Here is a 13,481-nt window from a genome sequence, read left to right as displayed (position 1 = left end):
CATTTTTTTACTCTTAATATTTCCATATGTCATCATTTTTAAGACCAATACATTTTCACATTTTAACATCTCTCAAATCAGCATGTGTTTAATAATCACTGGTAGCCAGCAGCACTTGTAACATAGTCTTTGCCTGCTCATATGTGAACCTACACATAGGTCTTCATATGTTGTTGCTTCAATTGCATTATGTACATTGTCCTCTTCATGGTGAGTTTAACTGCCATTTAAAATGTTTTTAAGGCCAGGCATGGTGGCTCATGCCTGTAATCCCAGCATTCTGGGAGGCCACGGCAGGCAGATAACCTGAGGTCAGGAGTTCAAGACGCACCTGGCCAACATGGTATAAATCCCATCTGTACTAAAAATGCAAAAATTAGCTGGGTATGGTGGCACACACCTCTAATCCCAGCCACTAGGGAGGCTGAGGCACAAGAATCACTTGAACCCGGAGGGTGGAGGTTGCAGTGAGCTAAGATTGCACCACTGCACTCCAGCCTGGGCAACAACAGTGAAACTCCATCTCAAAAAACAAACAATAAAATGTTTTTAGAAATGCTGTTAATACAAAAGGCTATATTTTTATGTAGAAAGGTGTGGAACACAGCAGTGAGGCATAAATTTATTATAATGAATCAAATATTGATGGAAGAATGCATGCAATTCCGTATTTTTCTTGAGGGAAGAAATCAAGAGCTTTACAAGACCTAAGAAAGGAATATTCCCACAAATAGACAAAGCTGTGTTATCTTCTCTTACCAAATAGCATCTGAAAAGATTGTCTATCTTATGCCAAGCAATTCAAATGAAGGGGGGAGAAGCTGCCAAATCCTTTTCTTTTTAATATAAAAATTTTTTATATTATTTATAGTTAGATTATATATATATATATCTGTTGCCAGGCTGGAGTGCAATGGGGCAGTCTCAGCTCAATGCAACCTCCACCTCCCAGGCTCAAACCATCCTCCCACCTCAACCTCCCAAGTAGCTGGGACTACAAGGGCCCAGCACCACAGTTGGCTAAATTTTTTTGTATATTTTTGGTAGAGACAGGGTTTCACCATGTTGTCCAGGCTAGTCCTGAACTCCTGGATTCAAGCAATCCTCCCGTCTCAGCCTCTCAAAGTGCTGGGAGTACAGGTGTAAGCCACCACGCCCGGCCCCCAAAGTGACAGACATGTCAAATTACCAAGAAGTTAGTATAGCCAACTCATATATCATTTGATACTGTGTCAAAGTTTAACTACTAGGACTTTTCCTTCTTAATGGCTTATAAAAGTATCTTGTAATTGATGGAATCTGAGTTTCAATGAAATATCGTATTCCATAAACATTTTCCATTTCAGCACTGTCTTCGTATCAATCAATAACCTAAGTATCATTAAATTGATTTTGTCATAAAATATAATCCATCAAAGTATACTATTAAACATTTCATTTTTAATCTGTCACTATTATACATAATGTTACAAAGAGTATCTTTGTAGAGTCATCATTCTCCTTCCAGAACATTCCCTAAATATAATTTCAGGAAAAATTTTTATGCTTTTCTAAAAAATATTGAACTAATTTGTAAGACTATCAGCACTATAAATAACAAGTTTCTCTGTGGTTCCACAAGCAACATATTGCTTTTGAAACTTAATTTTGCTCATTAAAAATATATTAAAAAATAAAATGTTATGGAATTCGGTGGAGTTTTTTTGGATTACTAGTTTCCCTTAGTTAATTTCTGGGTTTTTTTTTTCTGTGTGAATCATGTCTTCTTTGTCTATTCATCAACTTGGAGCTCCCTTGAGTTTTTACTCATCTAAGTTTTAAAAAATTAACCATTTGTAATATTTAATATTTACTGCAAGTATTTTAGATTCATAAATTTTAGAGATGAAAAGTACCTCACTAAGCAGTCCAAATCCCTCTCTTCATAAGTGAGAAAATTAATCTAAACAAGTGAAATGACTTGCCCAAAGACATATGCCTACTTAACTGCAGGACCAGCAGCACCCAAACCTAGATCTCCTGGCTCTCTATCCACTTCTCTTCCTACCCTACAAAATTATTTTTAATCTCCCACTGTGTTATGGGTATAGGAAAAAACATACCAAAATAGTGTCAGTGTGGTTTACAGCAGTGGTCTGATTGGAGGAAAAAAAAGGTGGCTTCAAGAGGCCTGTCAGAATCTCCAGAGTATTTTTCATCTTTATACATGACTTCACTAACATCCATAGAAAACTGCTGGGGCCGGGCATGGTGGCTGACGCCTGTAATCCCAGCACTTTGGGAGGCTGAGGTGGGTGGATCACCTGAGGTCAGGAGTTCAAGATCAGCCTGGTCAGCATGGTGAAATCCCGTCTCTACTAAAAATAAAAAAATTAGCCAGGCGTGGCAGCGCACACCTGTGATCCCAGCTACTCGGGACGGGGAGGCAGCAGAATCACTTGAACCCGGGAGGCGGAGGTTGCAGTGAGCCAAGACAGCACCACCTGGGCGACAGAGTGAGAGACTCCTCAAAAAAAATAAAAAATAAAACAAAAAGAAAAGAAGAAATAGAAAACTGCTGGTAATTCGGGGTGGGTAAAGTGAGAGGAAAATATTGACCTTATATCCCTACCTTGGAGGAACCATCCTTCTTCCACTATATAATAATCCTGCTTAGTTCATGTGGTGCTGACCCTACTTCTATCCTGCTCTGGGCAACGGCAGGCAATCGAAGCCTACAAACAAAATACTTCATTCCCTGGCCACTTTGTTCATAGATGGGCAGATTGTTAAGTCAGGCCAATCAGAGTTCTCCCTAGACGTGTGCTGAAGCTATAGGCTACAGATACAATGTAGACTGGCACAATTAAGAGACATCTTTTCAACTTCCAGAAAATCTATCAGAGAATGAAGCCAGACAAAGCCAGGACCCCAACATATGCAGCAACTATATATGGAATTGGCCCACCTTTGAACATAGCCAAAAATTTTCCTTCTGCACTTAAGCTAGTGTGACATTCTTTTGGTTACTCACAACTTAGTTTCTTGGATCACTCCAGGCCAATGTACATTTCACTCCTCACTGCATTTAATGAAAAACTACTAATGAAGAAAGTATGTCATTTAATGAAAAACTACTAATGAAGAAAGTATGTCATTTCCTTATGTGTGTTGGCAAGGATAAAAGGTTGAAAACCAGATTTAAGGGAAAGTGTATTTCACAGAAAATAAAATAGAATCAGTGATGCAAATTTGTAACAGCATATATACCAAAGCAAATAAAAAATGCCATTACTACGTTTTGAAACTAAAATTCAGTTAGGTATGTCATGAAAGCAGAAAAATTGATTCATTAGCAATAGCTACAGTTTAATTTTTATACTTTTTCCCTTTTAAATTAGATGCTTAACTTTTTAAGAATTTAATTTTAAGATTAACTGGATTTTATAAATCATTACAATAACTGTATTTTAATATTTTCAGGATAAGGCCTGGTGCAGTGGCTCAAGCCTATAATCCCAGCACTTTGAGAGGCTGAGGCGGGCTGATCACAAGGTCAAGAGATCGAGACCATACTGGCCAACATGGTGAAACCCCTTATCTACTAAAATACAAAAAATTAGCAGGGCGTGGTGGTGGGCGCCTGTAGTTCCAGCTACTCAGGAGGCTGAGGCAGGGAATCACTTGAACCCGTGAGGCAGACTTTGCAGTGAGCCGAAATCGCGCCACTGCACTCCAGCCTGGCGACAGAGCAAGACTCCATCTCCACAAAAAAAAAAAAAAAAAAAAAAAAAGGGAAAAAAAATTTTTTCAGGATAAGCACATATAGATTTTTAAATAAAAACATTTATATTCAATGTAGTATTATTTACCACTATGCAGAACGCAGAACTCAATTTAGAATAGTTAACCTTGTATCCTAAGAATATAATGGTGGGGGAGATGTTATTAAATTGTTTCACCTAGAGAAGACAGAGGAACCACCCTTCATGTTACTTATTAAGCAGCCATATAAACAGGGCTATGAGGTTGGGTAAATAAAGCAAAGTCCTTGAGTCATGTAAAGGTAATTTTATGCATACCTGAGAGTTCAGTCAATTTTTCAGCTCTTTTACTTTTAGTTACAATTATTCCAATCTTGAAATAAAAACAAAAATTATTATTAATATAACAAGTTATTTCCTCCCATTAAGAATATATATAACTATTCCTGTAGATGATATTGGGGCAGAAAAAAAAATAATTTATATAGCTAAAATAAACTAGTAATTACAAAAGAAAGAAGCAACAGGTGAGAAACTTTTTCTCATGGTGTTTTCGGCAAATAAATTTAGCTATGAGTTCACTGTACATTGTTTAACTTTTAGAGTTATTACGCTTTTCATTTTTAAGTATACCGGAAACTGGTTAAACAATTTGGGTAATTCACAAAATACACATCCAATTTTTAAAAATAAATTACATTTGGAAGCAAAATAGGAATCTAATTCTGAATTTTATCACCTATATACGTACCTGACTAATAGGATTTTGATCAAAATATTCCTCTACGAAGTATTCCAACAACTGTTTAAACAAAAAAAGACATACTAGATAAAGGCAAAATAACAATCGTAAAGAACATGTCCAACTGATGTTTGTGAAACCTGTTTATCAAGCGTCACTTCTCATGACTTTTAAACTTACAGATTTTCAAAAAATGTTAAATAATAAAAATATTAAACAGTAAAAACCTTAATTTGAAATGGTGGTTGATGAGATAGGTTTGAGCTAGGTTTTAAAAGATGAAACCATTTGGATGTATCAGAAAAAATTTCAACGAGGAAAAGATCCAATGAAGAGAGATGGGAGAACGAGCAGAATTGAGAATAGGTTTTGATAAATTAGGAATATGAACATATTTGTAATCTGAGGAGACAGATTTAAGTAAGTCAAAGGAGAATGAAGATTCAATAAAGAAAAGGGAAAACTGACAAACCAAGATCCTGATGTGGGGTGGGAGGATAGAAATTAAAAACACAAATAATTAGCTATGTTGGTTTAAAATTTCCCTAAATGACCTGGCAGTACTTCTACTTAGCTATCATTAGCATTAACTAAAAATACAAGGCAAAAAATAAAAAATATTGCATTCTTTAAAAATACCCTTTAGAATCCAGTGTTCTTCCCCACTTTTTTAGTAAAAGTTTAAGTGATTTTGGTACAAATTTAAATGATTTAGTATAAATTTAAATTTTACCTTTAAAGTACACGTCAGTCTATTAGGCTTTAAATCTTGGTCTTCCATTGTTCTTGATCCATCTACTACCACATAAAGGTGGCGCATCTACCAGAAAAAAGAAAGGGCCAATTTCAAGTACTTATTTTGTTTTGTAGAAACTGGGTCTCGTTCTGTTGCCCAGGTTGGTCTCAAACTCCTGGGCTCAAGCAATCCTCCCACCTTGGCCTCCCAAAGTGCTGGGATTATAGGCATGAGCCACTGTGCCCAGCCTCAAGTGCCATTTTGACTAGTAAAAATGGCATTTAATAATTACATATTCTATGCACAGATTTTTAACGTATTCTTTTAAAAACTTTGTTGTTTTGCTATTGTTTTTTCTAGCAAGACAGAATGTTTCTCTAACCTAAACTAGTTCTGTACTAGTAAAAGAAAAAATAATGACATACCATTCCAAGTCGAACTTGTCCATGGTGCTCAAATACTCTGTTAAAATTATATGAACATTTTAATGGAATTCCATATACTATCCCCCCACAAAAAAAAAATACAACTCTCCAATTGACCTGCTTTTTCTTTTTTTCTAATTCTGATTAAGAATGTCATAACGTGCATTTTTAGTGGAGTCAATAATTAACTTATGGAATACAAAACACATAATTATAGGTATTGTAGATAGTCTCTAAAGACCATTTCCTGCTGAGGCAAGGGTAGGTGGCTAGTTCTTTCCCCATAGTCAGAAGGCAATAGGTCAGTTTCCCTGAAACACAGCTAAAATGAAGTACTGAGGAGTGTTTATAGATAGAAACGCTTAAAATGAATATATTTTACCTTTTTAACATACGTAAGAAGGTTACATACCTTTTTCTCTTTGCCTTGAATAGAATGTCTTCTATTGTAGCTTTAAGTGATCCAGATTCATCTTCTTTAAGAATCTCCCTATAAGTCATAATTATTTGTTTGAAAAGACAAGCTAAAATGATTACTACCCCAAATGAAATGAAAATATATGTCCACACAAAGATTTGCATGTAAGTGTTCATGGCTGCATTTTCCTAACAGCCAAAAACTGTAAAGAACCTAAATATCCACAGACTAGTGAATGGATAAACAATACTGTGGCATAACCATAGATGGGAATACTATTCAGCAATAAAAAAGGAATGAAGTATTAATACACACTGCAACATGGATGAGTCTTGAAAATAAGTGAAAGCCAGCCACAACAGACCAACTATTATAGTCATGCATCACTTACTGACAGGGATACATTCTGAGAAATGCATTGTTAGGCAATTTCATTATTGTGTGAATATCACAGGGTATACTTACACAAACCTAGATGGTATAGCCTACCCCATGCCTAGGTTACAAACCTGTACAGCATATTACTATACTGAATATCTTAGACAACTGTAACACAATGGTCAGTATTTGTATATATAAACATACATAGAAAAGGTACAGTAAAAATACAGTATTATAATATTATGGGACCACTGTCATATATGCAGTCTGTCTTTGACCAAAACATCATTATGTGGCACATGATTGTATATGATCACATTTTTGTGAAATGTCCAGAAAAGGTTAAAATTTGGAGACAAAAAGTAGACTAATGATTGCCTACAGGTGGAATTAAATTAAGAATTAAATTATTTGTAAATGAACGTGAAGGATCTTACTGGAGTGGTTACAATGTTCTAAAACTGGTTTATGATAATGGCTGCACAGCTCAGTAAATTATTAATAAAACATCACTGAATTGTACATTGGAGATGGGTGAATTTTAACATATGTAAAATATACTTTAATAAAGTTGTAAAGAAAAAAAAACACATTGTCTAAAAGAAAAGACAGGGCAATAATGCTCTCCTTACCATGTTCTTTCATAGCCTCCTTCCCATCGCTTAGTTCTTTCAGGTTCTTCATCCATTTTTTAAAAACTGTATTTTATTATTCAATAATCTGTAAAAACCATTAAAATGTAAGTTATCTAAAGATGTTTGTTACAAAATTCATCCAATTAAATTTGAAAATTAGACACATATATAAAGTAAAAAAAATCGAATGCCAGGTCATCTTATTCTTTGCATTTTACTCAATAATCATCTTAAAAATCTTCATAGAACTCCATTTCTCATTTCCAAGAAATAATATGAACATTTATACACAAACTTGGTACCAATAAAAATAAGCATCTTTTTATGATTTGTAAAAGAACAAAAATGCTTTATAGATGTGTCACATGACAAACTGTAGAACTGTGAGGAGTCAGTATGGGTATAGTTGAACTACTATAGCTGAGTGACATATGATTCACTGTATTATCTCTCTTTGTGTATGTCTCAATTTTCTCATAATCAAAAGTTTTTAAATCACATTTATTATTTATAAATGGGTAAATGCTATAGCTCATAATTCAAAAACAAGGACATAAAATTAAACATAGTTCTTTGAGACATCTCCAAATTGCTTTCCATAGTGGCTGAACTAATTTACATTCCTACCAACAGTGGATAAGTATTCCCTTTTCTCCACAACCTTGCCAACATCTGTTATTTTTTGACTTTTTAATAATATCCATTCTAACTGGTGGTGAGATGGTTTTGTGGTTTTGATTTACAATGTGGTTTTGGTTTGCATTTCTCTAATGATCAGTGATGTTGAACATTTTTTCATATATTTATTGGACATATGTATGTCGATCCAACAATCCCAATACTGGGTATATACCCAAAGGAAAATAATTCTACCAAAAGCACACGTGCACTCATGTTAATCACAGCACTATCCAAAATAGCAAAGACATCTAATCAACTTAGATGCTCATAAATGGTGGACTGGATAAAGAAAATGTGGTACGTAATATATCATGGAATACTAGCAGCCAAAAAAACAACAACAAAAAACCACAGTGAAATCCTGTCTTTTGCAGCAACATGGATACAGCTGGAGGCCATTATCCTCATTGAATTAACAGAAACAGAGGCCCAACGCAGTAGCTCACGCCTGTAATCCTAGCACTTGGGAGGCCAAGGCAAGTGGATCACCTGAGGTCAGGAGTTCGAAACCAGCCTGGCCAACATAGTGAAACCCCGTCTCTACTAAAAATAGAAAAAAATTAGCCAGGTGTGGTGGCAAGCACCTGTAATCCCATCTACTCAGGAGGCTGAGGCAGGTGAATCACTTGAACCTGGAAGGCAGAGAGGTTGCAGTGAGCCGAGATCGTGCCACTGCACTCTGGCCTAAAAAAAAAAACAGCAACAGAAAACCAAATACGGCATGTTCTCATTTACGAGTGGGAACTAAACACTGAGTACACATGGACATAACAATGAGAACAACAGACACTGGAGACTACTAGACAGGAAAGGATGGGAGAGAGTGAGGGTTGAAAAACTGCCTATCAGGTACTATGTTTACTACCAGGGTGACGGGATCATTTGTATACCAAACCTCAACAACAAGCAATTTATCCATGTAACGAACATGCACACGTACTCCCTGAAAATAAAAGTTGAAAACAAAACAAAACAAAACAAAGCAAACACAGGCCAGGGCCAGGTGCGGTGGCTCCATCCCTGTAATCCCCGCACTTTGAGAGGACAAGGTGCAGATCACCTGAGGTCAGGAGTTCGAGACCAGCCAGGCCAACATGGCAACACCCGTCTCTACTAAAAATACATAAATTAGTTGGGCATGGAGGCAGGTGCCTGTAATCCCAGCTACTAGGGAGGCTGAGGCAGGAGAATTGCTTGAACCTGGAGGGCGGAAGTTGCAGTGAGCCAAGGTCGCACCACTTCACTCCAGCCTGGGTGACAGAGCAAGACTCCGTCTCAAAAAAAAAAAAAAAAAAAAAACAAAACAACCCAGGCCGGGTATGATGGCTCACACCTGTAATTCCAGCACTTTGGGAGACTAAGGCAGGTGATCACTTGAGGTCAGGAGTTTGAAAATTAGCTAGGAGGTTGGTGGGGGCGGGTGCCTGTAATCCCAGCTACTGGGGAGGCTGAGACAGGACTGCTTGAACCCAGGAGGCACGGAGGCTGCAGTGAGCCGAGATCATGTCACTGCACTCCAGCCTGGGCGACAGAATGAGACCCTGCCTCAAAAAAGAAAGAAAAGAAAGGAAAGAAAGAAAGAGAGAGAGAGAAACGGGCACGGTGGCTCATGCCTGTAATCCCAGCACTTTGGGAGGCCGAGGCCAGCAGATCATTTCAGGTCAGGAGTTCAAGACCAGGCTGGCCAACATAGTGAAATCCTGTCTCTACTAGAAATACAAACATTAGCAGGGCGTGGTGGTGCACACCTGTAATCCCAGCTACTCGGGAGGCTGAGGCAGGAGAATCGCTTGAACCTGGGAAGTAGACACTGCAGTGAGCCAAGGTCATGCCACTGCACTCCAGCCTGGGTGAGAGAGCAAGACTCTGTCATTCATTCATTCATTCATTCATAAATAAATGTCCTCATCACACCTCCATCCTCCCCAATGCAATCTCCCTCCCAACTCCACCACCTCGTGGCTCACTGCAACCTCCACCTCCCAGGTTCAAGTGATTCTCCTGTCTCAGCCTCCCGAGGAGCTGGGATAGCAGGCACGTGCCACCACACCCAGGTAATTTTTGTATTTTTAGTACAGTCAGGGTTTTGCCATGTTTTGTATTTTTGTAGAGCCAGGGTTTTGCCTGACTTGCCAGGCTGATCTCGAACTCCTGACCTCAAGTGATCTGCCTGTAAATGGAACATTTTTGTTTCTTTGTTTTTTGTTTTAAGACGGAGTTTCACTCACCACCCAGGCTGGAGTGCAATGGCATGATCTCAGCTCACTGCAATCTCCACCTCCGGGTTCAAGTGATCCTCCTGCCTCAGCCTCCCGAGTAGCTGGGATTACAAGATCCCGCCACCACACCTGGCTAATTTTTGTGTTTTTAGTAGAAATGGGGTTTTGCCATGGTGGCCAGGCTGTTCTCGAACTCCTGACCACAGGTGATCCACTCACCTCGGCCTCCCAAAGTGCTGGGATTACAGGCGTGAGTCACCACACCCAGCCTAAACTGAACATTTTGCTCCTCCCTGTTTTCTGTTACGTATTGGGAACTTCAAAAATGAAAAACTCGCATAACATTCTCAACGTTTTTAAACTCAAATTATTGGGAGGGCACAGTGGCTCAAACCTGTAATCCCAGACTTTGGGAGGCCAAGGCAAAAGGATCGCTTGAGTTCAGGAGCTCAGATCAGCATGGGCAATACCCTTGTCTCTACAAAACATCAAAAAATTAGCTGGGCGAGGTGGCGAGTACTTGAGTCCCAGCTACTTGGGAAGCAAAAGTGGGAGGATGGCTTGAGCCCAGGAGAGCCGAGGCTACAGTGAGTCATGTTCACTACTGCACTCCAGACTGGGTGACAGAGTGAGACCCTATCTCAAAATAAATAAAATAATTATAAATATATAATAAATATTACAAATATAAAAATAAATAGCAACTGAGAGACTTTTGGCTGATCATATCAAAGGAATTCTTTTTTTTCCTTTTTTTTCTGAGACAAGAGTCTTGCTCTGTCGCCCAAGCTTGGAGTGCAGTGACACAATCTCGGCTCACTACAACCTCCGCCTCCAGGGTTCAAGCGATTCTACTGCCTCTTCTGTCTCCCAAATAGCTGAGATTAAGGCGCACGCCACCAAAGCTAACTTTTTTATTTTTAGTAGAGACGGGGTTTCACCAGCCTGTTGGCCAGGCCTGGTCTCGAATTCCTGACCACAACTGGTCCGCCCACCTCGGCCCTCCAAAGTGTTGGGATTACAGGCATGAGTCACCACGCCCGGCTAAAAGGACTTCTTAATTAGAGCTGCCTGCAATGGAAAATCAGAGACTGGACAGGAGGTATTAAGGTCCCTAAAACTGCAGACGTTCAATGGGAAGTCTGATTGTAAACATGCATGCTGTTTAAAGGATTCATGCATCCTGAAGATGGACTTTGTAAAGATCTCCAATGGCCTATCACTTCCCAACAGTCCATTTTCTTAAAAATATCAGCGAGGCCGGGCGGGTGGCTCACACCTGTAATCCCACCACTGTGGGAGGCAGAGGCGGGAGGATCACGAGGTCAAGAAATCAAGACCATCATGGCCAACATGGTGAAACCCCGTCTCTACTGAAAATACAAAAATTAGCTGGGCGTGGTGGCACGCGCCTGTAGTTCCAGCTACTCGGGAGGCTGAGGAAGGAGAATCGCTTGAACCCGGGAGGCGGAGGTTGCAGTGAGCCGAGATCGCGCCGCTGCACTCCAGCCTGGCGACAGGGCGAGACTCCGTCTCGAACAAAAAAAAAAAATTTAAGTGATCTGTTTCCTGGAATCCAACCCCAAACAATCCACATTCCTCAGCATAAGCCTAACGGGAATCATGTGATTCCCGTTACATGAGCTCGGAATGCTATCTGCAAACAAATGAGAGCACGAAACATCCCAATTTAAGAAGCTTTTCTTCACACCTTACCCTACCAAGCTATGTGAAACTGGCAAGGGTGATTACTATCCTTGTTTTTCAGGTATGGGATTCAGGCTCAGAGGTTGGTCACTTTCTCAAGCGGGTCACACACTCGAACCCTGAACCATCATTTCTAAAAGTCGCGCTTTTACTTAGGGAGGGACGGCCTGCAGCTTCCCTCCCTACTCTGCGGCTCCCCAGACGAAAGTTACCTTCCTCTGCCTTCACAAGCTCCTTCACATCCTCCTTCCCTATGAGCCCAGGCAGGGCAATTCAGCCTTCATTCCCCGCCACGAAAACCCTCCCAGCCGCCTAGCTAGCCAGACGGGCTGCCCCACCTCTGCGCCTCACAGACTTCCACACGCGGACTCACCAGCCCCGCTAGCAGGACTCTCAGCCGGAAACTCCGCCCGACACTCCTCCCCGCCGCTTTAGGGGCACCCTGGAAGTCATTCCGCCGCGCTCTGCGGCCACGCCGAAACGTTCCGGATGCTGCAGGCTGCAGCTGCCGGAGCGGGGCGCTCGGGTGCAGGGCATGGCCGCCGCTGAGTTGGGGCGCGGAAAGGGACGGTCTTCCAGCTGGAATTCTCAGAGAACTGGAAAGAGTGATCGCCATTCGCTCTCGGAAGGTTGAAGGCTCTGCAGCCATCGACCTGGGTTCTGAGGAGCTCGATCTTGTTTTTCTACTTCTAAAAGGTTGGGATGAAGGACCCTGGCCACAGAAGTAAGGCCAGAGTTATCCTTGCTTCTTGCTGTGTATTTCAGGATTCTTCCGTTGCTCTTGCTGTTCCTTCAGCAAACATTGAGCATCTACTTTGAGCCTGATGCATGTCTAAGCACTGAGGAAATAGCAATAAAAAACTGACAAAAATCTTTGCTCTCGTGGAGTTTTCCTTCTCCAAGGGGAGTCAGTATGAAGAAAAACATATATTATATGAAATGGTGATAGTGCTGTGGACAAAAACTAAGCATTGAAGGGGAAAAGTTTGCAGTTTAAAATAGGGTAGCCAGGCCCGGTGCGATGGTTCACGTCTATAATCCCAGGCATGGTGATTTGGGAGGCCGAGAGGGGGTGGATCACCGGAGGGCAGGAGTTCGAGACCAGCTTGGCCAACATAAATACAAAAACATTAGCTTGGCGTGCTGACAGGCGCCTGTAATCCCAGCTACTCGGGAGGCTGAGGCAGGAGAATCGCTTGAATCCAGGAGGCAGAGGTTGCAGTGAGCCAACCTTGCACTCCAGCCTGAGTGACAGAGACTTCATCTCAAAAAATAAAATAGGGTGGCCAGAGGAGTCCTCGCTGGGAAGACAGTTAAGCCATGACCTGAATGAGGAAGGGTATTAACCCTGCTGATACCTAAGGGAAAAGCTCTTCAGAGAGCTGCAAGTGCAAAGTCCCTGAGGTAGAAGTGCATTGGGGTCTTTGACGACTGCAAGAGTGAGCAGGGGATGAGTGGTGGCAGCTGCAATCAGAAGGGTAAGGTGGGAAGGAGAGGCTGTGAGCACTGTTAAGAACTTTGGGGGGATTGTGATGGCTTGGACCAGCAGCTGGTGAGAAGTGACTGAATTCTAAATCTTACCGATACACTGGATGTGTGTTATGAGAAAAGAATCAAGGATACCTCGGTAGTCTTTAGCTGAGCAACTGAAAGGTTGGGGTTGCAATTATTGAAATGTTGGCGGGGTGGGTAAGATCAATTCAGTTTTGGACAAGTTGTCTGACTGCCAATTAACACAAGTGGAATTATTGGCATTTCCCATACTTGAGAAATGGAGAGGCAGTGCACCCCCAG

At 40.6% G+C, this 13,481-nt stretch overlaps 1 protein-coding gene across 6 annotated transcripts in view; it reads right to left on the bottom strand.

The window, feature by feature from the left end:
• Positions 1–12,131, bottom strand: part of LOC129037580 (general transcription factor IIH subunit 2) — a 32,363-nt gene extending 20,232 nt beyond the window's left edge. Inside the window, exons 1-8 of one of the 6 annotated variants that reach the window (XM_054489884.2) lie at positions 12,061–12,131; positions 9,510–9,607; positions 7,078–7,165; positions 6,059–6,136; positions 5,647–5,683; positions 5,219–5,305; positions 4,495–4,545; positions 4,062–4,116 (exon numbers count right to left, since the gene is read on the bottom strand). In XM_054489884.2, the coding sequence (XP_054345859.1) occupies positions 4,062–4,116; positions 4,495–4,545; positions 5,219–5,305; positions 5,647–5,683; positions 6,059–6,136; positions 7,078–7,133 (364 nt within the window). In that variant the 5' untranslated portion in view covers positions 7,134–7,165; positions 9,510–9,607; positions 12,061–12,131. Of the gene's footprint in view, positions 1–4,061; positions 4,117–4,494; positions 4,546–5,218; positions 5,306–5,646; positions 5,684–6,058; positions 6,137–7,077; positions 7,166–9,509; positions 9,608–11,899 lie in introns of all 6 variants that reach the window. The other 5 variants (XM_054489888.2, XM_054489887.2, XM_054489883.2 and 2 more) reach the window with 5 other exon arrangements.
• Positions 12,132–13,481: the final 1,350 nt, after the last annotated feature.

This window comes from Pongo pygmaeus, chromosome 4, assembly GCF_028885625.2.
Source record: "Pongo pygmaeus isolate AG05252 chromosome 4, NHGRI_mPonPyg2-v2.0_pri, whole genome shotgun sequence".
In the NCBI taxonomy this organism is placed as follows: domain Eukaryota; kingdom Metazoa; phylum Chordata; class Mammalia; order Primates; family Hominidae; genus Pongo; species Pongo pygmaeus.
The sequence above is the reverse complement of the archived record's forward strand: the minus strand, read 5'-3'. Positions and strand labels throughout refer to the sequence as shown.